The sequence below is a fragment of the Ilyonectria robusta genome (assembly GCF_021365365.1).
Source record: "Ilyonectria robusta strain PMI_751 chromosome Unknown BGZ61scaffold_66, whole genome shotgun sequence".
Classification (NCBI taxonomy): domain Eukaryota; kingdom Fungi; phylum Ascomycota; class Sordariomycetes; order Hypocreales; family Nectriaceae; genus Ilyonectria; species Ilyonectria robusta.
In genome coordinates, this window is record NW_025764500.1 from 73,986 (window position 1) to 98,749 (window position 24,764).

Genomic DNA, 24,764 nt, shown 5'->3' on the forward strand with positions numbered 1-24,764 from the left:
TATCGCTGTAGGGTAGCTAGGGTCAATGTGATTGTACCTTCCATGCTTGTGGACCTTCAAAAGCGAGCCACGCCCATTCTTTTTCCACCTTCAACTCGGTGGCGGGCGCCCATCACCCGGGTTTACTATGCCTGGTGCCACCAAGCCCTGCATGAAGATCAATCTTGAGAATTGAACCTCATAGCGACGGGCATCTTGGCTTAGTGGCTATTGCACTTCCCAGCCAAGGCAAGAGGTAATGCGCACTTCACTAATGCATCGCGGTAGTCCCGCTTACTAAATGAGACAGTGGCGCTAGATTTGTGCTTGTGACACGGCTCGTAGCTGTGCTGTATAGAATAAAGCGTTGGGAAATGAGACGTTACATTGACTAAAACTCTTAGTTTATGCAAGCTGTCTACGAAAAGCATAAGCAATGACACTGACATGACGTTCTGTCGTAGACAGCGATGGAGGCCCAATAAGCCCATATAATAGAGATAATGAATGAGCCTTATTTTCTACATAGGGAATCGCGCATAGAGCGCCGTTTAGTACGTAGGAGCGGAGCCCCTATTATGGGTCTGCTCCCGTTCGTCCTTAACCAATCATATCTAGCTACCTTGCAACACGTTCCCACCTATAGACCCTGTCTGTCCACGCTTGGTCTTAAGGAGAAAGGGAGTAGACTAAACCGCGATAGAATGAAAGCCACGCTATGTTTCAGAGAGCTGGCAGCTCACGCGTGGGACGTTGGGAAACAATCAAGGCTACGAGAGCATGACGACATCATCGGTCGATCAATGCCGTTTTACCAATGCCGTTTTACCAATGCCGACAGCTTTCCAGGCTTGAGGTTCTGAGCCTTGTCAAGTAACTGTGAGGACAGAGTGGCCTTGAATGAGAAATAGTGACTGCTGAACAAGTCGGTGCGTTGAACAGGACAATCCAGAGTTAGCGCGTCGATCATGTTCTGGTCTAACCTATAAAAGTAACCACATGGTGATCGCGGGGTATTCCGTCCGTCCCAAAAGCCCTAGGTGTTAAGCCGCGGCATGGGCCGAGGCTTGCGCAAGGGCAGCCATGATGACGAAAGTTGGTTCTACGTTGCCACATGGACATCCGTAGTCTCCATTGTGGAGAATATCCCCCTTTGCCCCAATCGTGAGCCATTCACTCTGCGGTTATTAATGGGCTCGTCAAGGCTGTGAAGAAGTCTTTACACGCTGCGCAGTGCAACGGCCCAGCAAGCACCCACCCTCCCCGGGGGTCACAGAGCACAATGGGGCAAATCGGCGTTGAGTCGACACGGCCGTAAACAAAGGACACGTTCTCAGTAGTCTTCAAGGAAAACCAGGTGTGTTGATCTTAGCTACTTCCTCTCGGCATTACATTATCTGGCCCCGTGGTGGTCGAGCGTAAGCCTCTCGCTGCAACTGCCCTGGAAAGGCAATGCCACGGGCGCTGGCCGCAAGCCTCCGTCTGAGCGTCTAGGGGAGCTGGCGCGACCGATGACAAACTTGCTAGTATGGCCAACTGTCAGAACTGGTGGGTTGACAAATCGAGGAATTATGATCCCTTTAAGACAGCCCTACTTTGAAAAGAGCCAGGGCCAATGCGGTTGGGGGAGCCTAGAGTGATAATGCCCTTTTTGATTGGGAACCTGACTAGATTAGTAGATGTGTCAAGTGCCAGGATAAGGGATTATCGACCACGGGATCCCACTCTTCGAGCTGTCCAGATTGAGCTTGTTTATCCACGTGGTGGTGTGGTGTTCAAGTTTCTCAGACCTCTCGACCCCATCCCATCGGCAATATATATGGACGTCGTCACCTCCCCTTCCGCTTTTGGTGCTGCCTGTTGCGGAGGCAATATACTTTCACCAGATTAATTACCTACCTCTTCCTTTTCCGAGAAACCTCGGCGCCTTTTTGATTCCCGCTTCCCACGTTTCTTCAATCGAAAATATGGCTGAGTCGGGCTCGACGCAGGCTAAGACCCAACCCAAGGCCAACCTCAATGGCCTCGGCATCTTCTGGATCACGTTTGCCCTCTCCTGGACCTTCATCGTCGCAGGCGGCATGATCTTCCTATGGCGTCGTCGCGATATGCCTATCCTGAGGATTCGAGGTCTACCGCTGTCATCCCTTGCCATCACATTGCTCCATCTCTACTGGGGCGCCGTCCAGACCGGGTATGTCTATTTCCGTCTCACTACACCCGAGGTAGAGTACTGTATCATGAGCATTTACCTCCCCTGCGGCATCGCTCTATTCCATGCCTCCAACAGCCGGTTTCTCCATGTCGCCAAAGCCCAGAAGGAACTCTTCGCCTCGGACGCTGCTTCGATTAATAGCAAGCGTGCCAAGGCTAAGTCCCTCATCGGCCGCTTTCGATCTCTCAACTACACCAGAAAGATCCTGATCCTCGTGGGCGCGGGCATGAGCTGTCAGGTAACACAGCTTGCAGGTGGTATCACCGTACAATTACTGACCCGAAAACCAGTTCTTTCTTACAGTCTTCATGTACCTTATTTCGAGAAAGTTCCATCCCTCCTTCGGCATCCCGGGCACCGAGGTTACGGGAACTGAAGACTTTTAGAAGTCTCAAATGGGCAGGGGCTGGGAATGGTAGTACCGACTATTTCCCCAAGTAACCTGAGTACTAATATTATTCTAGGTGGCCATCTGTCTTTTGGCAGTTCTTCTGGGCATGGATCGTCGCTCTATACATTCTCTGGTACGCTCGTTGAATCAATGATATACTAGGATGGAGGACACAAACTATTGCTTGCTGCCTTTTGAGGTTAGTATCCCTTAATATAAGATGGCTGACTCTATGCTCACTCTCAAGAAGTCTTCATGCTACCCCTATGTGGCTTATTGCTTTATATGTCCCTGCCATGTCGGTGGTTAACAGAGTCTGGGTTCCTCCTCAATGGTAAGCTATCCTAATATTTATGTGTTTACAGAGGATATGCCGAGCTCACTCTAATTAAGGATTGCCATCTCGATCCTGATGCTTGAGATCTTCACTATCTTCTTTCCTTGTTGGGAAGTCTTTAGATACTAGACTCTACGCTAAGAGACCCTCGACTCTATCAATCAATGGCAACTTAATAAGAGTGTTGGCAAGACCTCGGGGTCTATTCCCACAGGCTCCACGAAGGTGGCTGGCTCATCGCTGACTGTATGGTCTAAGGGTGACTCTATCGAGAACAGTGTTGGCGAGAGTATCCTCACCATGGAAGCTCTCGAGTGCGTCCTTGAGCGAAATCCCGAGCCTCTCTAGAAGTTCTCTGCCCTCCGAGATTTTTCTGGAGAAAACATTGCCTTCCTGAGAGCCGTCGCTGAGTGGCAGTCTTCGCTTCCTCTTGCGGTTCTCGACCCGGAGAAGATCAAGGATGATGTGGCCCAGGAACTTGTCCGCGAACGATTCAACAGCGCTCTCAGAATCTACATCAACTTCGTCAGCTCCCACCATGCCAAGTTCCAAATCAACCTTTCCTCACAAGATCTCAAGAGGCTCGCGTCTGTTTTCGAGCCGTCCGCCCGCATTCTCTATGGCGAGAAGCACGAGATTGATCCCGCTACGCCCTTCGACTCCTTTGAAATGACTAGCAAGGTCAAGTCGTCTTCTGGGTCATGTCGCGGCTCCGAGACCGGCAACATGACTGGATCGATCAACGAGACGGAAGCCATTGGAGACAAGGCCCTCTACTGGGGTGACATCCCTGATGGCTTCGATGCCACCATTTTTCATGACGCTGAATCAAGCATCAAGTATCTTGTTTTCACCAATACCTGGCCAAAGTTTGTTAAAGATCGACAATCCTCGATTAACTCAAACGGTAACCTTGAGGCAGGAAATGCCATTCCTGCTACCCCTTGAGCGTGGTTAGGAGTTAGGGAGGTAGGGTTATTTAGGCCTTCTGGGACGGATCTTGACGCTTTTATATATGAATGTAGCTAAACTGATAAATCGATATACATTTCTCTTGCCGTTTCTGATTCCCTTTGTAATTCTGTGAAGTATGTAATTTATAATGCCCTTAAGTTGTCTAAACAGTCTTATTCTTTGACGTGGCACGCAGCCCTACCTTTGCTTCCCAAGACGCCGCCATCTCTATAACTGTAGCTAATATAATGCCTGGCTTGTGGTAATAATTATGATGCAAAGTACTCGTAACGGTATATTATAAGTCTCTTCTCTTAGAAAATTTGTCCTGCATTTTATATAAAGTAAGGCTCTGTCTATATGATTTTCTGGTCATCCTGCAGAAGCGACGATTTCTATATAGCTTTGCGTGTATCTATCAGATTCTATGAGTTTCCATATATACCTGTGACGACAAATAAAATGCGAAATAACCAAGACATAATGCCATTAAAACTGGCCAAAGATTAATAAATTCAGGATAACTTGCTTACTCTATCCAGCGTGTTGAGACAGCTGGACATACTACTCAGCCCTCTCTGAGAGCTAAGGCAAGTAATCAAAACTTAGAACCTAATTGCCCCTTCCAAGTCCGGAAATCCCTTTTAGCGTCAACACGCTATTGCTACATCCTCGGCTTATACACACCATTCACCCTCATTTTCAAGCAGAGCTCTTTTTATGTTAGGCATTTATTGCAGGCAATTATATTACTAGTGCCTGTGGTATTAATAAATAGGTCGAGGTCGTTATCACATAAGATATTTTGGACAACTATATTAGCTGAGGCTACAGCTTTGGTGCGAAGACGACTGTATAAGAGGGAAAGATTAGGATTAGTATATAAATCGTCGATAATAACCAGGCCTGCAGCAAGGCCGCCATTGGTCTGTCGCTCGATGAGGTTGTCCCAGACCTTAATATTAATAGCACTGTCGAGGATGATTCTATAGGTGCTAAAGGCAATATCTGTCGGCAGTTATCAACAGCTAGAATTTATTACGCTAATATAGTTATGTGAGACCATGACGCTATCAACGCTAGGATCAACAAAGACGCCGATACAACTGTCGCTAATATTATTATATTGCACATTTGCGCCCGGGGTCTGGATATAAAGTGCGACGTTGTACTCCGAAATGTAGTTGTTTGAGGCCTGGACACCGGCCATATCATCCACGCAGATACCGATGAACCCCAGCTTCATCGATGAGACCACGGTACTATCAACGACTCGGGTATTGGTCGAGCCAGCCGTGAGGAACCCGTATAGTTGGCCGTTGATGAGCCTATTTCCCGTCACCCGAGCGTTCTGGGCACCGACCACGGCTATATTCGCGCCGGAGAAGTTGCTGACTTGGAAGCCGGTAATTAACACGTCCTTTACCGGCTCTCCTACTGAGAGGACCTTCCAGTGTTCGACCAGGAACGGGGCCAAGTCAATCTCAGACCCCATTACGCAGATGCCCGCCTCCATACCGAGACCAGTTAGGTTAGAACAGTGATTTGTAATAGCAGTAGTAGGGGGAATGAGGATGGCGCCCAACCCGACTAGGGCAATGCCGTCTTTCTCGATTGTCAGCTGCTCGGCCTAGATGCCGGCTTTAACGAGGATTCGACCCCCCCGAGAAGCCGCGTTAATCGCGTCCTGAATGAGCTGGCCAGGCTGGATATGTATGGTGCGGCAGTCCTTGTTATCATAGCGTTCCTTACTGGCTTCATAGTCCTTGCCCTTGTGTTCCTTATCCTTATCTAGATGTTGGCAATGCTACTTTTCCACCCCAACACACCTATTATCCTTTATCCATAGATAACAGTAACGCCTATTTTCCTACTTATATTAGCAATTGTCCCTGACTGAAGATGTTAGCAGTTTATGCATTTAATTTTAAGAAAGCAGATAAACCTTAGAGGCCAGCAGCATTATCAGGGTTTTGAAGGGGGGAAGCAGTTATAAGGCTAAAGAAAACGCTAATAGTAACTCCCAAGTTCAGCTTTATAGTAGTTAAATTTTCTAAGTAGATAAGTAATAACTAGTTGTGTATAAGCCTTTTAACTCTTAAGAGGGAGAAGGTAGAAGATAAATATAATAAATAATTAAACTTAAGATAAGAAGAAGATAATTATATATATCCATAAGAAAAGTATCTAATTCTCTTCTTAATTACTGCTAAATAGCTATTAGTAACTAAGAATGATTTTCCACAGGTCTCTAATTTTTAAGTAAATATATGTAACTATAACTTCACCCCTCTTCTAAATTAGCTATCTTGTTATTTATACTCCCCAGTAATAAACAGTCGAGAAGGAATGTAGACTTTGCAAATATAAAAATATCATAACCTACAGATAGACTTGCTTATTATTATATAAATATTTCCAGCTTCCTCTAATTATTATAGAGCCAATCTTTTTATTCTTCTGAATTTGTAGGTTATACAGATAAAACTAGCCTATATAGATAGAGGGAGGTAAGCGTTACAGAAACGTCAGCGAGCGTTAATTATGCTTTTTCATGACGGTATTATGCAACAGTGTCACGATATAGGGTTCGATTCAGGTCGGCTGGTAAAGGCCACACTGCATATTGACATCCAATATCCAACCCCAACAAGCCCCATGTTTAGCCCGCTCCCCTCTCAGAACAAAACCCAAGAACAGAAAGAAAAGCAAAGAAAAGACCACTCGACGAGGATTTCGAGAGCATGCATCCTAATAAAAGACTACGTGTCTCGATAGGTTATCCCAGAATGCTGGCGAGAAGTTAGGGCGTTCACTTGACTTCACTCTCTTGACCTTCCTCGCTGGGGGAGTGTCCTGGGAGAGCTCGTCTGCGCCCTGTGGCTTTCGATTCGGTGGTCTCGCCATGAACGACCATTGTTAGGCGGTCCCCGTCTGAATGACCACTTCAACTTGATTCGAACTCCTCCATCGCAGTGGCTTGGCAGCGGCCACGGTACTGGATAGGCAAGATAAGCGATTGCCTTGATGAGCGTATCATTCATTGGAGGGCTGCATCTGTCCAGGTTATCTGCTCTGCCTTCCACTCTGTCGAGGCACAGCCATCAATTACAGAGATGCCGTGCCGTCTCCCTGCATCGACATAACAGAGCACAGGGGTACCGCACTGTGGCACCTAAACAGGAGCCTTCCTCCTACGTCTGCAGTTGGCTTGCATCATGGGAATCACAGGCGTGGAGCTATGCAACTGCAGCTGTGGGACATCTGCGGGCCTGGACGCAAGTCGCAGCGATATACGAAGGTTGGCGACAAAATTTGTGCTCACCCTTTGCAATGCTTACGGCACCGCCCTTCAAAATAACAACTATCCCGAGGGAAATCCTTCCAGGCCTTGATCTACGCTGCCTGCAGCTTCTTATCTGGGAGGCGGCTCTTAGAGGTTATGATAGTCTTTAGCCGGGCCCAAGACGGCTCGATTATAGAGAGGTCTAGAGAGTTAGGAGGCCATTGAAGATGGTAGCCTGACTCTTCCTAAAACTTTAAATTCCAGTATGATGCATGTGCTGGCGTGTTATCTTCTTCTAGGACTCAGTTATCATCTTCAACCTCTTGGGCCATACATAGTAAGGTCCCTTATAATGATAACTGAAGCAGCCCTAGAACATGAACTCTATCCGGCCTCTCCAACGTCTTCAAATAACATGCTTTTCGTGGGCCTCATTAAGCAGCCGCCACAGACGTATTTTACATCATACAGAGCCCTACACAACAGAGGTCTCATCAAATCAAATCACTTTCATCTAGTCCTCAAGGGTCTAGTGGCGATGGTCCCAGCACCAGGCTAATCGACGTCACATCTGTAATGAATTAAGCCCCGGCTTCGTCGTCAGCTTACAGGGCTTGTAGCCCTGTTCTTGAGAAATCGTGCCACACTTCGGCCTGAGATTTTGATGGGGCCAACAGTGCCACCAGCAGCGGCAGCGGCAGCAGCAGTTATCGTAGAAGAGGTAGTCGTAGCGACGGTCGTAGGAGACGGGGCAGTTGTAGTGGAAGGGGCAGCTGTGCCGGCGGCGCGTTTTCTTGAGGGCTGAATTCTTGAGGGCTGAATTCTTGTCTTTGGCTTCGGAGGCGGCTTGCCTAGCTCAAGAGCAATGTCGTGACTTGGATATTCCCTCGTAGTGCTATTCTTAGTGATAATAGCTATCGTCTGGGCAGCGATGTCCCCTACGAGCAGCAGCGGTCTTCCAGATCGGGGACGGGCAATAACGTACGCCTCAAGCACTAGCTGCCCTTCTACCCATCCTTTCTCCCTGGCCTTTCGGAATAGGCAGGTCAATTGACTTGGTAAGATGCCTGTAATCTTGAAGATCTCGTCCCTAGTGTATCCCTCGCCCTTCAGGGCTAGGGCTGAGGTACGGGTGCTATTATTGTGGTTCTTAGTCTTTGGTATCGTTAGTGGGGCCTTGCTGCAGGTCTTGGGTTGTGCCTTGGGTCTCACTTGTATGGTAGAAGAGAACCAGGAAACTCGCTCACGGGGGACGTAAAACTCCCCCAAAAAATCAGGGGAAAAGTCCCCTAATGACAATAATGATGAGAAAAAGCAATATACAAAAGACATAGATAAATGAGGTTGTATTAGTGGCTTAAGCTGTGTTGAATGCGCGATGCTCATACTGTTGCACTGTGGCGTTTAGAGAACGCCATCAAAATAATCTAGCATCCAAGTCGGCCACAATGAGCCCGATGGGCATTGTCACAAATCAAAGGGGCCGCATCACGCTGTGAGTGTGCTTTTTAATCTTAAAAGCCGCCTCTTCAGTTTTTCTCACCTACTCACTCATAGCCGATGCTCCGCAGGGAGATATGGCTCATGAGCCGGGGACGCGACACGCTGAGGCGTGTTGGTCCGCTCTAGGAGCGCTCGCTGTAAGGTGGTTGCGTCAGAAGTGTTATTCTACACGGAAGCGCTGCTCCACCCGGAGCAATGACCCACCCGGAAGCCTGCTCCACTCAGAAGCGGTGTCCCATTCATTTGAACGGGCTTCCGTACCAAGGTTGGCGACAAAGTTATCCTCACCTTGTTACCCCACCAATATACCGGATAGGCTTAGCGGCTCCCTCCCCCTCTTCTGCCGCCTTGCCTATCGGCTCCGTCCCATCCCACCGTTCACTCTTCCATCCCTCATCCGCTGCTGGCGTCGGGGATCGCACGGTTGGTGCTGATCCAGAGGTCGGTTGCCTTTGTTTACCTGTCATTTTCTCTCCTTGCAGTGCACTTTCGAATGGGTAGGAGCCTACGTACCTCCCAACTGAAGCATTCCATCTCTCCTCCCGCACAGTGAATAAACCCTCGCGTTATTTTCAACATCGTCTCCTGGCCTTTTCATCTCTGCATCTCCATCTCTGCGCTTTCGTCCTGAAGAGCGAAGAGCGAGAGTCCTCCGACATCGATCGAGCCATCCCCTCCCCTCCAACTCCTCTCAAGGCCTCGAATTGTACCCGCACCAAACAGCTGAGCGACGAGGTCAGCTGAAAGTGCCTTGTCAGCTGTGATTGGTGTGTTCCCAAAGGATTCATCTGTATGGCCTATCCCCTGCAAGATTTCAGGGACTAGCAGGGCTGTGCTGGAAATGGCTTGACATGGGTCTTCAGTTGAGGCTGTGGATACCTTGAACTCGTCAGCCGCTGAGTGCAACCAGCATCAGGGATCAAGCCAGTTGTGACCTCCGGCAATCTGAAGTGCTGCTGGAAGAAACGAACATTAGGTCACACTACTTTGTGATTCGACGGTCAGCCCAACATTTCCCATTGTATGCCCACGCTCGGCGACTAATCCAAAGTTTTTATTGGTCTTACCATGAGGGCGACTTCAAAGTCACCGCCAAGCTGAACAGGCAAACATGCATCAGTCATTCCGTTTATTGGATACTAGTTTAGAAATCGAGAACTTCAACAAAAGGTGGTGTGAACAATACCACTCACCGGCATTCCCTCGATAGCGCAATTAAAGGCTTGCGCACGGCACTCATCCCCGCGCAAAGGTTCTTGAGGTAGCGGCAACTTCCGCGGCCTCAGCGTCTAGCGTTGCGATCTCTTTAATATCATATCCGCACCGGCTGTCACAAGGGCCTGTCAGTTCGATTGCCGGGGTCGCCAAGCTTCCGTGGGGCATTTACCGGGAAAAAAAGTGTTGCTTCCGGTGACAATGATGACCCGCACAGCCTTATCCGCTGCAGCTAGCAATAGCTTGTCCAGAAAGGCTGAGATAGCTCGTCAGAGAGCGCATTTCGCTTCGTGGGTCGGTTGAGGGTGGGGACTCGTACTCCTTCAGCCGGAGTGAAGTCTCGTACTAATTGTTGACTCATGGTCAAGTCCCGAAAGAAGCAAAGAAGAAAGATAGCGTGTAGAATGCTGAGGGGGCACCCGGAGTCAGCTGAGGCGAGGAGCTTGGGACGGCTAAATTGCCAATTGGAGATGACTTTTTGAGGATACACCAAGGATCAACTCTGCCGGTGTCTGTTGGCTCAAACACTTGTGCGACCTCCAAAATTTGGGCTCAGAATGTCGATCAATTGACACGTAGTACGGCCAGACATGTCTTTGACCGACTCGGCATACGACATGTACACGGCTCGGCGCATACAGCTAGCGGCACGCCACGAGGCTATGTGCTCGCCTTGCCGTCAATTGAATTGAAGGATTTTGGCGGAGGAGGTTGGTCCGCCGTGTCCGCATTACTAGAGTAGGAAATGCATGTTTGCGACCTGTCTCTATTGGGTTGAAGCAGGTCGCTATTACCGTTAGTGAAGCTCGTCCTGTCGTGGCGGTGACGGGCCCCGGGGGGGGGGGTGTGACTTGTCACGAATGGGCCAAATCGAGCAATCTCAACCCCTCTTTGTCCAACTAAAAACGTCACTAACCCCTTCGTATTCCAGCTATCCCGCTTCGTCTTCGTGCCGGAACAGGGGCTGGAGGAACTAGCATTGACAGGAGGGTCCGGCTGACAATCGCCGCGCTAGTCGAGCCGTGCAGTTCATGGGCACGCTAGCCATTGTCAATATTACGCTAGTTCAAGAGCCTGCACGTTGTCAGAGTACATCCATACACGATGCTGCAGTTCCCGGGCGTTGAAGATGTCTATCAAGTCTTCTTGATCCTGGACTCGTGAGGCTACTATGATCCATGCGGTTAGTATGGCCACTTGGCAGTCGCGTACACGCTAAACCTCATCCTAGGATGAGAGGTGGTTCCATTCATTAACATTGTCATGTGGCCGGTGTCACTTGCGCCTGTTTTCCACTATCGAGTTAATGGCTCGCCATGTATGGGACAAAGGAAATGACGACAAGTCCGCATGAGAGAACGAGAAAAGAGAGAGGCTAGAAAGCCATGAGTTACACCACTTAAACCTGGTCCGATGACAGTGAAAAAGTTCTAGTCGATCTGCCCAAGCTACACTCCTACACTCCCCAAGCTTATCTTGTTTGTCCATTTGATTTTGATACCATCACCGTTAAAACTGCAATCTTAATTTCATCTCACCTTAGCCTCTCTAAACAAGAACAAGGCTTCATAATATGCAGAACTTCTCAGAACGGCTTGAGTCCGGCATGAGGCCCATGCCTCTCTCCTTTAGCTACGGGGTGTTGGACACCCCTCGCTTTTCAACAGTTACCGCAGCCTTCCAGCATTATGTAGCCGTGAGGGCTGGTGCCATCGCTACTCGGGACCTCTCAACCCAGCCTCCATCCCATATCACGCATGGTGAGCTTGCCCCGAGAAGTGCCAGTCTTGCACGGAAGCTGCAAGGTCTGGGCGTGGTACCAGGACATCGTGTACCCCTTGTCGTCAAGAGTGGTATCGATATGCTCGCAGGTATTACGTCCATTCTTGGCTCTCGTGCTCAATATGTGCCTCTTGATGGAATGATTGTTTCCGATGCAACCCTGAAGTTTGTTTTAGAGCAGACCCGAGGGCATACTGTCTTGGCTTTACGGTCTACCAGTCATCGGCTATCTCATATTGATAAATTCAATGTTGTCGCCATTCACAATTTGGAATATGTCGATGTTACTCGCCAAAATGTTACCAACCTCGTCTTTCAGTTACTCAGTGATCTTGGTATCGCACCTGGTACACGAGTCGGTGGAGTACTCAATATCAGCTTTAATATAGGTAAGTATTCCAAGGTTGTTGTCAGTTGTTTACAGTGTCGACTCATACTATTGCAGCCGCATGGGAGGTACTCGGTTGTCTTGTGAATAGAGGCATTCTAATCCCTCATGGCCCAGGCTGGCGAAAAGCCTTACAAGAGGTAAGACAGATTGACCACCAGGAATTGATCAGAAGTTGACGTCTAATCACGATGCAGGTTGACGTCCTTGTGTGTGCCCCAAGCATATTGGCCAAATATAACCCTGTGCGCTATCCTAATAGCAAAGTTGTGGCTACAGCTGGCGAGCCTTCATCCCAACGGTATATTTCACTTAAATCATATTTCCTAGTCTAGATCTGTATCTGCATATTAATCCTTGCCTAGACTTGCTGATCTATGGGCCTCGCACTGCACGTATTACAATTGCTGTGGCCCTTCAGAGACCATCATTGTCAACACCATGCACAAGCACCAAACCTACCCGCCATTGTCTATTGGCGCACCAACACCAAACAATAATGTTCCCATACTTAATGATAACAGCCAGCCAACCGATATTGGTGAGATTGGTGCCATGTGGGCTGGCGGGTTAGGGGTCACCCGTGGCTATGTCAGTTTGCCAGAGAAGACAGCCGAGAGATACGCTCACGATCCCTTTATGAACGATGAGTAAGTATATGAGATATACGGGCGGATTCCCCACGTGCTAACTGGGGTAGGTCTAAAATATATAACACGGGGGACCTTTGCAGCTGGAACGTCGATGGGTCCGTTCACATCCTAGGTCGCGTTAGCGATAGAGTCAAAGTCAGGGTAAGAAGAATTGAAATGCATTGACTACACTTCAGAGACGCTAAGACTCAATTGCAGAGATTTAGAGAGGAGTTTGATGGTGCAGTCGCTTCAATGGACTCCTGTCGAGCCGTCAACCGAGCCGCAGCTCTGCCCACTGAGGGAGAAATTCATGGTTTTCTCACTCCAAAAGACTGCGATCTTGGGAAGGTGGTAGATCATGTTAAGAGCCGTCAACCATACTATGCCATCCCAACTCATTTCGACTTGCTGGACACATTCCCCATGACTGTCAATGGAAAGATTGACAAGAAAGCCCTCAGAGCTAGAGACTCCTTGGCTGAGAAGAGCTCTCCCACCGAGGAGAAGACCCCTACAGAAGTCATTGCTTCTCCAAAGCCTGCGGTCATCAGCCACTCGCGATCCGACAGCTCGACTTCAAGCCTCACACAAGTCAGCTATACCTCCGAAAAATCAGAAGCCACTGTTGTTGAAGAGAGCATCGACCTCGAAGCGGCGCTTCCGGAAAAGAGGCAAAGGAAACGTATGCGGGGTCTCCGACATCGCATCCTCATTGTGTATCGCCTCTTGTTCACTCTGGTTGGCATCTTCAACATCGCAGCTGCTCTCGCAGTCATTCTCTCTGGTATCCAAAGAGAATGGCTAGGTACGGTTCCAGCGATCAACCTCGCCCTTGCCGTTCTTATTCGACAGGACTTCATCATCAATGCCCTATATACGATAACGTGCAGTATACCCAAGTCCTGGCCACTCGCTATCAGATCTCGATGCGCCAAGATTTATCACCTTGGTGGCGTTCACTCTGGCGCTGCAATTAGCGCCGGCGCCTGGCTCCTCGCTTCCAACATTGGCAATGTTGTGTGCATGACTTCAAAATGCTCTAACTGGGGCCATCAGTCGCTGGCTGTAAATATCATCTCTTGGATGCTTTTGGCTCTCTTCTTCGTCATGTTTGTGATGGCGTATCCATCAGTCCGAAAAGCACACCATGATTTATTTGAGAAAACGCATCGCTTTGTTGGATGGGGCATGCTTGGTCTCTTTTGGGCCCAAGTGGTTCTTACCTATAATGATACTAGGGACTTAAGCACATCTTTGGGCAGCACCTGTGTACAGTCAGCCTCATTCTGGCTCCTCACTATTACCACTGCCAGCATTGCTTTGTCTTGGGTTTTTCTACGAAAGGTACCTGTTCAAGCAGAAATCCTCTCTGATCACGCCATTAGACTTCATTTTGACTATACAGTCCCAGTCAATGGGTCATTTACTCGCTTGTCTAAGCATCCTCTGCTCGAGTGGCATTCCTTTGCCACCATCCCAACTCCAGAGCCTGCAAACAACCGCCCTAAAGGCTATTCCCTCATTATCTCAAACGCAGGCGACTGGACTAAGGCAATGATAAAAGAGGAACCGACTCATATTTGGACTCGTGGAGTTCCTACGTGCGGCGTTATGCGTACCACTACTCTCTTTAACCGTATTATCCTAATTGCAACTGGATCTGGCATCGGACCTATGTTAGGCCACATTCAAAGTCTTTCTTGCCCGATACAGCTAATTTGGTCAACATCTCGACCAGAGCAAACGTTTGGAAAGGATCTGTGTAACGTTATCAAGGCCCAGATACCTAACGCAGTTATCCATGATACCAAGAGATTTGGCCGCCCAGATCTAGTTAAGATGGGTTATAATCTTGTGCAAAGTTTCAAGGCGGAGGCTGTGATTATTATTGCAAACGAGAAGGTTACTAAGAAGGTTGTTTATGGTCTTGAGACTCGGGGTGTTCTTGCATATGGGGCGATTTGGGATAGCTGAGGTGGATTATTAGATGGTTTAAATGCTTGATTTGTTGTTGTAGAGATTATAATTATGCTTGATTAAGAATCACATGCGAACGATGACTGGGATGAATTCACCCTTAACGCACAAATACAACGCTGGCCTATATAAAGCGACATTGTACTGGGCGTTTCTAACCTTTGTTTTTTTATCCCGGCAAGTATTGCACGCATGTGCTGTTATGATCCGCGCCCTCTCTGGGATTCTGTCAACACATTAGCTATCAACATGCTGGTTCTAACACGAGAAGTAAAGGATTGAATTTAATACTAGCTGCCGACATCCTTCCCATCGCGTTGTTGTTCATGTCGTTTGTATCCATGATCTCTACAAAAGGCTGTCTCGAGTACGGGTCGATCCATTGGTAGTCATCAGGGTAGTTGCCTGAGACCGTGTGATGCTCGCCGACAATAAAGGTTGTTTCATTGTCGATGCTGCTGAGCTCGTGACCAGTGAGAGAGGCAGCTAAGTGGTCCAAATGAACAGCGTCGAGATGTTTAAAGGGCTGGCTTTGTGACAAAGCCGTCCGGAGGGTGGTCTGATGGATGAAGATGGTTAAGAAAACCAAGGCAGCGCCACCGAGTAAGAATAGGATTCGGCGTTTTTGACGGACGGGCTGTAGAGTCCCTGCAAGGAATGTGAACGCCTTATAAAGTCGATCGTCGATACTGGTGTCTGTATAAGAGGTTTCGTTGTCGGATACAAGGACATAGGCTCCTCGCTACCAAAGCTGAGGCGTTAGTGTCTCTTTGCACGTCTGTCAATATGGTGGATCTTATGCGGTCGGCCATGTTTTAAAGCGACCGAGGGGGTGTTTAGACCGTCCGCTTTGGATCTGTCCAGGCTGGTCAAGGTTGGCGACGAGTGCAATCTTTCACGCAGAGCGCTGTTTCATGCAAATAAACAAACGACGAATGCATAGAAATTGCCTTGCCATTTACAAAGGAGATGGTGTGCGTTGTGCAGTATTTAAATCAGGCCCCCTATCCGTTTGGTTGCTGTAAGGCTCCTCAGTACCACTGCCCACCTGCAAGACGGTACGAAGGCTAGCGCACAAAATGTGTGTGGTCCGATGGATGTTTGTGGCTTGACGGTGAGTAAACATGCACGATGTTATCGCAACATGCAGGTGCCTACTTGTGTGCTTGGAGGTTGGGAATGTATTACTGTGAAATGTACGGAGGAAGACTTCAACAGTCATTGCATGCCAAGAAATTAGCGCCGATTAGCGAACAATCCTAGGGAATATCCCCCTCTTGATTCCACATCAATTTTACGCCTCAACGTATTTACGATGGTCAATAAAACGGATATCGCGACCAGGGCTGTGGTTGTGACATTGAAGTCGCCCCATAGGGTAACGGTACAGCGGGGCTTCACGGGCGATTACGTCTACACGTTCCGGATAACTCTTGCTCTGCGGAGTGGAGCCCTGGGCGGGGCTATGAGCCGCGTCCCCTTAGGAGGATTTTCTAACCAATAAGGTTGGTCGTCCTGCGGGAAGGTTGGTTTGCGATCTTTGTGCACGTTTAGCAAGGTCCTCCCATGCCAACGGGTAGCTTCAAGCCATCCGTTGCATCTTCATCACATCTCACCCCATTCATCCTCTGCTCAAGTTCACCGACCAATCGACTTGCATGTGATGAAAAGGCTGCTCACGGAGATAGCCGGCTCCACGAGCATAACGTGGTCCCATCCATTAGCAGCAGGTCTAGACTGTGTGACACTGATTCTCTCTGGGGATCTAGACAATGGAACAGCACGATTTTTATGGGAAAGTGTGCCTTAGCATTATATTGACACAATCTGCTCTCAATCGGGATATACATATATGCTGTTATTTAAAACAAACAATAACGTTTGTGACAGCAGAGGTTTGCCCTTTAGAATTGAAGGACGAAAAGGTTGATTCGAAAATTTGTCATTGTGGCTTGCGATACGAAATAATGTAACTATGCGTAGGACTGCTCGGCAAACTCCGCCGACTTATCTATACATGCATTAGTTAGACATCGGCCGCTACAAGGCTATTCTCACGCATATGCCGGGTATAGGAAAAGCCAACGCGGTAGCAGTCGCCGCTAACTGCAAGGCGATAGTACCGTAACGCCTTCCCTCGATCATTTGAGAGGCGTTGGTTTCCACTTTCTGCCTGATATCTAGGCCCTTGCTAGAAAGTCTGTCTGTGTGTGGTCACTCCATGATGTTTTTTTTTACCCTTGGCGCGTTGCATGACGAGGTGTGATGTGTGGACCGAACCGTGTGTCAGAATGGTCGTGTCGTCCTCTAAGGAAAACAGCCATTTCGCTTCGTCGACAATACGGCGATCCCATTCTCAACCTCAACTTGTGGGCAGGTCGACGACATACCTGTCTGGAGCAGACCGAGGAATGACCCGCACCAACTTCAGCTCCTTCTCTATCTCGAAATATTGACGCCGAATCAATGGATCTACCCTACTTCTCAACGCACGCTAGTAATATTTCCATCGTATCCGATGAAGGCAAGAAAATCCGCTCGGCTGGGCCGTCGAATGGACGCTATTTGCTATCTCCATTTCCGAAAGACAGTTGCTTTATGCCACCTAATTATGGCATGAAACCACCTCCAAATCCCAAGACGGGCAACTCGTATACTGTCTCGCCTGCCGGCCATGGTATTACGGTGAATACATCAAGGTCGGAGAAGTCAGAGCTACCAAAGCTCCTTGAGCACGCCAAAGACGACAGTGCTACGACGGCCAACCCGTGGAGGCATGTCGACTACCTGTCTCACGACTGGAAGGAGGAAGATATCTGGTCATCATGGAAATATATCACCACTCGCCGAAGAGAGTATCCAGAGTATCCAAATAGTTCTCGTCTAGAGAATGCATCTTGGAGAGCATGGATAAAATGCAAATACAAACTGAAGACTGTGTCTCCCGAGACCCTCAACTGGTAAGGGATGGTGGAATTCGCGCGAATATCAAGCTAACCTAGCGTAGGTTCAAGGATTGTGATGTGACTTGGCTATATGGGCCCTTTCAGCAAGATCCAAGCAAGATCTGTTGTGCAGATACTGAACTTTCCAGTATCCCATCATCCAAGTCCAATTCACAAGTTAGCATTAATATGAAGTCTATATTAAAGAGAACGGTCCCGGAGATCATACTGTAGAGGCCGTTATTGCCTTTATTGTTACTCAAGCATACAGCACTAGTAGTCCGAGCATAGGAAATAATCGGCCAGGGATTAACAAGGCCTACTCTTAATCGAGCAGCAGTGACGGGTTATGTTATGTCTTCGAGACAAATGAGCCGCAATGCCTCTAGTATGCTGTCGTCTTCAGCCTCTGGGGTCTTATCATCAGGCATCAAGCAAAAATCCATCCGCTTCAATAACAAAGTCGAGCAATGTATTATCGTCAATGGTCATGGTGATGACGACAATGGCATAAATTCCGATCCATATAGCCATAGTGATTCCGATGACGGCCTCAGGACGAAGCGGCTTCGGCCACGAAAGCAGGCTCCATTGGTGAGGAGGAAATCAACGAATGATAAGAACTCATTTATTTCTGACGGAAAGACGCTTGCGATGCTTCCGTCGACAACACTTAATCACCGAGGAGATATTCTAGAACCCATGGAAGAGGCAATGAAACACAGCATCAGCATTCGCAATCCTACGCTCTCGCCATCCTTGTCACAAGAGACGTGTCCCAAACCCTTGGGTAAGTTCTTTGAAGAAGAGGAGGATCATGATATAACAGATGTCGATGTCGATGCAGACTCAGCCTGGTACGGCGCTAAGAGTTTCGAAAACCCTGGTTTGCACCGCCGGACCTCTACAGACAACATAACCGCCGAGCCAACTGGCATGCGTCGCACCCCTTCCGGCATGTTTATGCCATATGAGGAGGGAGAATCATCGTCGAAGGATGCGATATTTTGCCGCTTTATTAACCTCGTTAACACAGCCAGGGACATGACATATTTTATTTGGAATATGGGCTGGAGAAAGTGAGGGCCTTGACAGCGGAGACATTTCATGTAGAAGAAGGGAACCAGATTGCAGCAGCATTCATGGTTGCCGGAGTATCTGTTAGATTGTGGCTGGATAATGCACTGAAACAGGGCCTTTGCTTTAGATTGAAGGATATCAGATATCTGCATCTGGACGAGGAGCTACAGTTGCCCAATAAGCGCATAGGATAGAGATAATGAAAGAGCCTTATTTTCTACATAATAGAGCGCGGCGGTGAGCGATATTTGCACAATGGAGCGGATCCCCTATTGTGGGTTGGCACGGTCCAATCATAACAGCGCTCCTTGCAGCAGCATCTGTGGCTGAATATGCAGGTGATGATAAAACCCCGCTCTGGTGGAAAAGAGGACACAAGAGTCCAGAAGAAGAAGAAAAACAACAACCAAGCATACGATCGAGAATTGATCCACATCTATCTAGCTATCCCTAATCTGCATTAAATACAAATCGCGTATCCAACAGTATCCTAGGGAATGCATATAGTCATGTGTCTAGGCTGTCGGAGATGACTGTCATCTAACGAGGTATGTGACCCATGTTGCTTCAGTGACTTGACCCACCCGTCTGAACTACGCAGTAAACGCCCCCGCAGTAGCTCTTCTCAGTTGGGTCTCTGTGGCTCATCAGGTCCGAAATTGGATAAAACCTTCTTGGGCAGAACGTCATCACCAGTCATTGGATTCGACTCAACCCCCCAACAGGCTCTCAGAGGACGAGCTTGATCAGTATCTATCAGAGCCACCGGTGGACAACATCGCATACAAAGCTGACCCAATTGCTTGGTGGAGGGATGTCGGCGCTGTGCGTTTTTCTCGGCTGTCTTATATGGCTGTTGACTTTCTCACTATCGCATCGTCTTCTGCAGAAACGGAGAGAGCTTTCAGCAGTTGCGGGAGGATGGTAACACCACTCAGATCTCGCCTACGGCGCCACATTGTGGCCATGGCTCAGTGCCTTCGCTCCTGGAGTAAAGCTGGCATTTATCAGCCAACTCTTCCTCTTAGTCTGCTTGAAGGGGACAATTGGAGGCAAGTTCTTCAATTGGTGGGCAGGATCACCGTAGATAGGGATAATGAGGACCAGCATTGAGCCATTGATCGAATCGATCGACTGAGAGGGCCGCTCGATCGACATCGATCGATTGAAGGTGACGATCGACATAAATCGATCGATCAGGGCTCAGAATCGATCTATACGATCGATTTCTAAGTCTGCCCGACACTACACCAAATTTGACTTAGAAAACTTACGACATCCAGCTTCGTTCCTCAAGGCTCTTTTGCGCAAACCACTCGTAGTTTGCCTCTCCTGTATTTCAAATATGACTCTGGATTTGATTTGTTTGATTTGAGGGCAGCGCTGCGGTTCATACTGGCTCGATGCCCTGCATACACGAGCTTCGGCAAACTCCGGCGCGACACAAGGTGGTACTCGTCAGCACCAAACCCATCCTTGGTGAACTCAAAGTTGCAGGAGCGCCGGCGGAAACTCGACGTCATATCCAACCCGGATCGAGAGATCGCTATTTTCTCTTCAATGTTCGAGATCCCGATTACTTCGAATACGGTCAAGTTTTTTTCGAAGACTATGTAACTACACTTGTACGCACCTTCAATTGTGCCAAGCTGAAGTCTGTAGAAACCTTACACCAGGCTTACTAGTTTCGGTCCAGTATCTCCCGTGCGTCACTTGTTGATCTGTTTTAACGCGGCGCCGGTCGGATCATCGGCATAGAAATATCCCAGCAAAGGCAATGATTGTCACTTCCCTGCAGCTTGCATGTGATAAAAAGGCTGCTCACGGAGACAGCCGTCTCCACGAGCATAACTGGGTAAGTGAGGCTTCTTGGAGAACCTCGATGACGAGTGTATTTTTACTGCATGGAGCCGGTTGCAGGGACAATCCTGGTCCCAGGTAGCCTGGTGGTTGAGAACGAGTTGTCAACACCTGAGGCAAGATACTGAACCATATCCTTAAAAGTTCAGCTAATTTCCGTGGTCGGCGCTTGCTTCGGAAAGTGCCGTTGTCAAACCGTATGAGTGACAGCTTGCCATCAAATCGTGCATATGGAAAGTTCCGTGCACCCCGGCTCCTGCTTTGGGGCTGGCGTCTTCCCACAAAACAACCTTCCCGCACGACAACCAACCTTATTGGTTAGAAAATCCTCCTAAGGGGATGCGGCTCAGTGCCCCGCCTAGGGTTCCACTCGACGGTAGAAGGGGCACAAGGGGTAGAAGGGGCATAAGTGGCAGAAGGGTCGAATTGGTCGTAGTTAGGCACTGGAGGTCAAGCAAGGGGGACATTGAGCCTCATATTAGTCACTCGGAGCTGGAGCGCAGGTGCAGTGGGACACCCATGCCTCCCAAGCTGCTACGGAAGCTTCCTTGTTGCTGACCGTCTAGAGTCCGCGACTGCCTACAATTAATTAGCGAGCCTTTCGAGGCTGCAAAGTGATCTTCACTTATTGCCGGCCTTGTGACTTGCACCTTCCCCAACACTCCCAGCAGTCCTGCATCCCAGCAATCCTGCAGCAAATCAAGTTCTCCCAGCACAAATTTCGAGACATTGACATTAACGTGGAAATCCAAGGTTGCGCCAACGCTACCTGAACTAAGCCACCTCTGTCATGGAGTTGAGTTGTGAATCTCACTAGAAGGTCCTAACTTAACTAAGTGGTTAACTGGGCAGCTGGGGTCAAATTGGGGCCGATTGGGCCCGGATTACGCTGTGGACAGCCTCATCTAGCAGCCGCTGCTAGCCCTGCCTGCCAAGTCTACCAAGCCGGCTTAAGTCGAGCCAATTCAATAAAGTTAGGCTGCTGAGGATCCAAGCTGAGTCAAGTTGAAGGCCCGACTTGACTTGACTTACCTCGGCGGCAGCGCTGCTTATAATACTCGCTGATGTTCAATTCGATGTTCGACTCCTCTATGAGGATATCATACCGATGTTCATTTACCCATTTCCAGGGCCTAAGGCAATCGAAGGACATATCTCTCTTCGGGAAACCCTCGGGGTGCTCAGGAAGTGGTTCCCGGCTTTCTTCAGTTACCAAACCTAGTGCTAGATATGCTGGGGTGTTTCCCTTGTAGGATGTGCCGTCAGAAACCGAACCATTTTCGTCGGATCTCTCAAGATGAACGCCGATGAATAGTGCAGTAAACCCTAAGCTTTCCATTTCTTCCTTCTATTTTGTTTTCGAGGAAACACGGTTTAAGATTGCTCTTTTGTCATAGGATATAGAGTTGATAATACTAATATTGCCATCTATTTTCGGTGGATATTGTGTTAAATGCCGTGAGACATAAGGTATGTGGAAGCGGGAGGTATATATAGCTGGCTCCAGACGTCCGAAAGTAGGTCTAAAAATGGGACGAATGGCCTAAAGCGAGACCTTATCTATTTTCTTTTATACCGAACTAAGTTGATAGTCGACAGGAGAGGACCAAACGAGGGCCATAAGAATCCAAGAACTGGGGCCGGGATAAACATATCCCACTTCCTGGACCCTGGGGACAGAGATATTAAAAGGAAAATAATTACGGGCTGACTGAACATTCCAGCTGTCAATAAAGCCGTAAATATCTCTCAGTCGGTCGACTTATTATTTCAGAACGCTGTTTAGTCTTTGCTCCCTAACATGGACATTTCAAATAGAACCAAAACTCTCATGGACAGGGCATTCGAACATCAAGGCTGATTCAAGCATGCCGTAAGTCTAAGTGCAAACCCTGTTTTCCTCAGCTATGATCTTATCAGCTTCTTCAACGGTAACGACTGCCCTATAAATCTTGCCTTGATGTCTATGGAAACCACTGGCGACCTTTATTATTCGGAACTTCTTTTAAGTTAAAGAGCCTTGATGCTGAGATGAAAGGAGCGGTCTTCGGGATGAAGCAGGTCCTTTCGATCAATATCCAGGATGGTGTCGTGCTCGCCGCTGTGTCCAACGTTGGCTTTGGCAAGGTTGATGAGAGACTTAAGGATGGAATATTCGATCTTGAGCTTGATGGAGTAGACCATTCCCTTGATAGCAGGTTGAAAGTTGTACGGGTTGTTGTACTCGAGGACGAGGACGGCGACGTCGAGAATGATAACAAGAATATTAACCACAACGAGATAGTATAGCATCCTGGAGGCCTGGGCACCACGGAGAGCTTCCTGCATCTGGAAGGCTTTGTAGGTATACCAAATGTATAGGCCCGAAATAATCATCTCCTGGATGAAAAGGGACATTTGGGTCTTCTCGTATACCGGGTAGGCGGTGACGTAGGGACCGGGTTCTGGGGCCAGAATAGCCCGGTAGGCGACAATGATCGTAAAGACGTGGCCGATAAAAACGTTAGTAATAATCATGGCCAAGACCAGACGGAGGATCCTCTCATCATATAAGATAAGGTATAGCCGTGAATAAAGAACGAGGGAGTGGCCAGTGACCATGGGAACCCAGCCGATCACAGCAATAGTAACCCATACCACAGTATTTTTTAAGATGCTAAAGTTCTATATCAGATAACTGATAGTATAGAAAAAGATGCCCCAGGTAGTAAAGAAGAAGCTCCAGAAGCATAGACCGCTTTTCCGCTTAAATATGAAAAATATGATGATATTAAGCTCAATGACATTATATAGGGCGATGAAGGATACCATCGCAAGACCGATAGGGCCATCAACCGAGAAGTCGTCCACATAGCCCATGTTGAAGGGCAGATGGAAGACGTCTTGAGGAGTGAGCGATGATGATATCGAGAAACATGAAAGACGGGCAGCTGAGAGAAATAAGAACTTTCATCTTGACACTGATGAGAACCCCTGGAGTCAATGCGCTAGAAATGGGCTGAAGGTTAATGGAAAGCATCGGCAGGAGTGAAACCAATCGTAGGGCAGAGCTGTCCAAGGGTTCACCTCCATCAGCACCAGACTGTCGTTGCGTCCGTTACACTGGTCGATTCATCTCTGCGGTGATTGGGGACGGAACGCCACCACACTACCGGTACAATAGCTCGCGGTGAAGGAGGGCTACTAGTGTTGCAGGCCCGCTTTGCTTAGTGCAGTGGGCCGTGAGTCACGTCATGTCCCTGCAGAACCTTCTAGACTTTGCCAAGCCCCTCAGCATATCGTAGTGGAGGGATCTGACAAAGTCTGCGTGAACCATCTCAAAGGTATCTCTGCTGCTGTAGGATGTGTTGTGCCTTTACAATGTGTCGCAGCTGCATCAAACCTTCGATTAAAATTAATATGCTGGGAAAGTGAAACCGAGCTACAACCTGGCTACAACCAAGCAGAGAAGCCAACACGGTCGCCGGAGGAGATGGTTCCAGCGCTCAAGCACATCCTTAACAGGCGACTAGATCTCAGAGATGTATCGATGCACAAGGTTGGGCATAGTATGTAGAACAAATAACAGAGGAAGAGGAAGTGTTGAGGACAACCGATGGAGGCAGTGGCCTGGTTCAGTGAGCCAGTTTGCAAGGATCTCTGACTCAGCGAGACAACTCAATGCCATGACCGAAGTGGCTCAATTCAGGAGTTCAGGTCGATCTATGCCAACGGAAACCTGAATGCTGGCACTCTCTCGGATTTCGCATTCATGCAAATACATCAAATTTCGTATTGGAAGAAATAAGAACGTAACGGTTTGATGTATACCCAACTTCTCCCTCTAACGAAGGGATATTGACATGTTAGCTGAGTCTGGTTTGCTGCATGACTATTCGGGGACATATGGAAGGGGTGAGAGCGACACGGGGTGGAAAATGTCAAGATTCGTCCGTCAATCATACACAGACAGTTCCGATCTGGACTCGAGCACTTCCGCACTTCCCTACTTTGTCCCTTACAACATATTGGTTGCCGTTCATATGCGGGCTTGTCCACAGCTACCGCCCATCTGGCACCAGCCATCCGAGCGTGCTAGATCGAAGCCTCCCACCCCTCATACGGCGTCATTCCTGAGTCATGATGGTGAGTTGCGCCATCTGCTTTTGTCGGAGCCACTGCTTCATCGGAACTTCCCAGCAATAAGATCATCTGGAACTTTCCTGTTTGTGTCCGCC

The 24,764-nt window shown here is 48.5% G+C and overlaps 7 protein-coding genes across 7 annotated transcripts; 3 read left to right on the forward strand and 4 right to left on the reverse strand.

The window, feature by feature from the left end:
* Positions 1-1,062: 1,062 nt before the first annotated feature.
* BGZ61DRAFT_500668 (uncharacterized protein) lies at positions 1,063-3,870 on the forward strand (the record flags this gene model as incomplete). The annotated part of the gene is made up of 9 exons (XM_046251596.1): positions 1,063-1,074; positions 1,971-2,432; positions 2,485-2,522; positions 2,659-2,718; positions 2,755-2,784; positions 2,836-2,919; positions 2,979-3,036; positions 3,067-3,240; positions 3,271-3,870. The coding sequence occupies 9 exons, from the start codon at positions 1,063-1,065 to the stop codon at positions 3,868-3,870; spliced, it is 1,518 nt and encodes a 505-aa protein (XP_046094137.1).
* Positions 3,871-4,897: 1,027 nt separating this feature from the next.
* Positions 4,898-5,392, reverse strand: BGZ61DRAFT_487214 (uncharacterized protein; the record flags this gene model as incomplete). Its single annotated transcript, XM_046249943.1, has 1 exon — positions 4,898-5,392. One exon carries the CDS (start codon positions 5,390-5,392, stop codon positions 4,898-4,900), a length of 495 nt encoding a protein of 164 aa, XP_046094138.1.
* Positions 5,393-8,023: 2,631 nt separating this feature from the next.
* Positions 8,024-8,293, reverse strand: BGZ61DRAFT_318051 (uncharacterized protein; the record flags this gene model as incomplete). Its single annotated transcript, XM_046238897.1, has 1 exon — positions 8,024-8,293. A coding segment is annotated over one exon (270 nt), but the record flags the coding sequence as incomplete, so codon positions are not given.
* Positions 8,294-11,495: 3,202 nt separating this feature from the next.
* BGZ61DRAFT_373968 (uncharacterized protein) lies at positions 11,496-14,659 on the forward strand (the record flags this gene model as incomplete). Its single annotated transcript, XM_046242292.1, has 6 exons — positions 11,496-12,075; positions 12,108-12,190; positions 12,248-12,351; positions 12,416-12,700; positions 12,751-12,844; positions 12,902-14,659. The coding sequence occupies 6 exons, from the start codon at positions 11,496-11,498 to the stop codon at positions 14,657-14,659; spliced, it is 2,904 nt and encodes a 967-aa protein (XP_046094140.1).
* A 2,469-nt stretch (positions 14,660-17,128) lies between these two features.
* On the forward strand, positions 17,129-18,883 carry BGZ61DRAFT_573490 (uncharacterized protein; the record flags this gene model as incomplete). The annotated part of the gene is made up of 3 exons (XM_046256129.1): positions 17,129-17,622; positions 17,670-17,820; positions 17,899-18,883. The coding sequence occupies 3 exons, from the start codon at positions 17,129-17,131 to the stop codon at positions 18,688-18,690; spliced, it is 1,437 nt and encodes a 478-aa protein (XP_046094141.1). The 3' UTR covers positions 18,691-18,883.
* Positions 18,681-18,883, reverse strand: BGZ61DRAFT_468017 (uncharacterized protein). Its single transcript, XM_046247837.1, has one exon. It carries the CDS (start codon positions 18,872-18,874, stop codon positions 18,713-18,715), a length of 162 nt encoding a protein of 53 aa, XP_046094142.1. The 5' UTR covers positions 18,875-18,883; the 3' UTR covers positions 18,681-18,712.
* A 3,525-nt stretch (positions 18,884-22,408) lies between these two features.
* On the reverse strand, positions 22,409-23,628 carry BGZ61DRAFT_468018 (uncharacterized protein). The gene is made up of 2 exons (XM_046247838.1): positions 23,332-23,628; positions 22,409-23,211 (listed from the first exon to the last, which is right to left on the reverse strand). The coding sequence occupies exons 1-2, from the start codon at positions 23,404-23,406 to the stop codon at positions 22,558-22,560; spliced, it is 729 nt and encodes a 242-aa protein (XP_046094143.1). The 5' UTR covers positions 23,407-23,628; the 3' UTR covers positions 22,409-22,557.
* Positions 23,629-24,764: the final 1,136 nt, after the last annotated feature.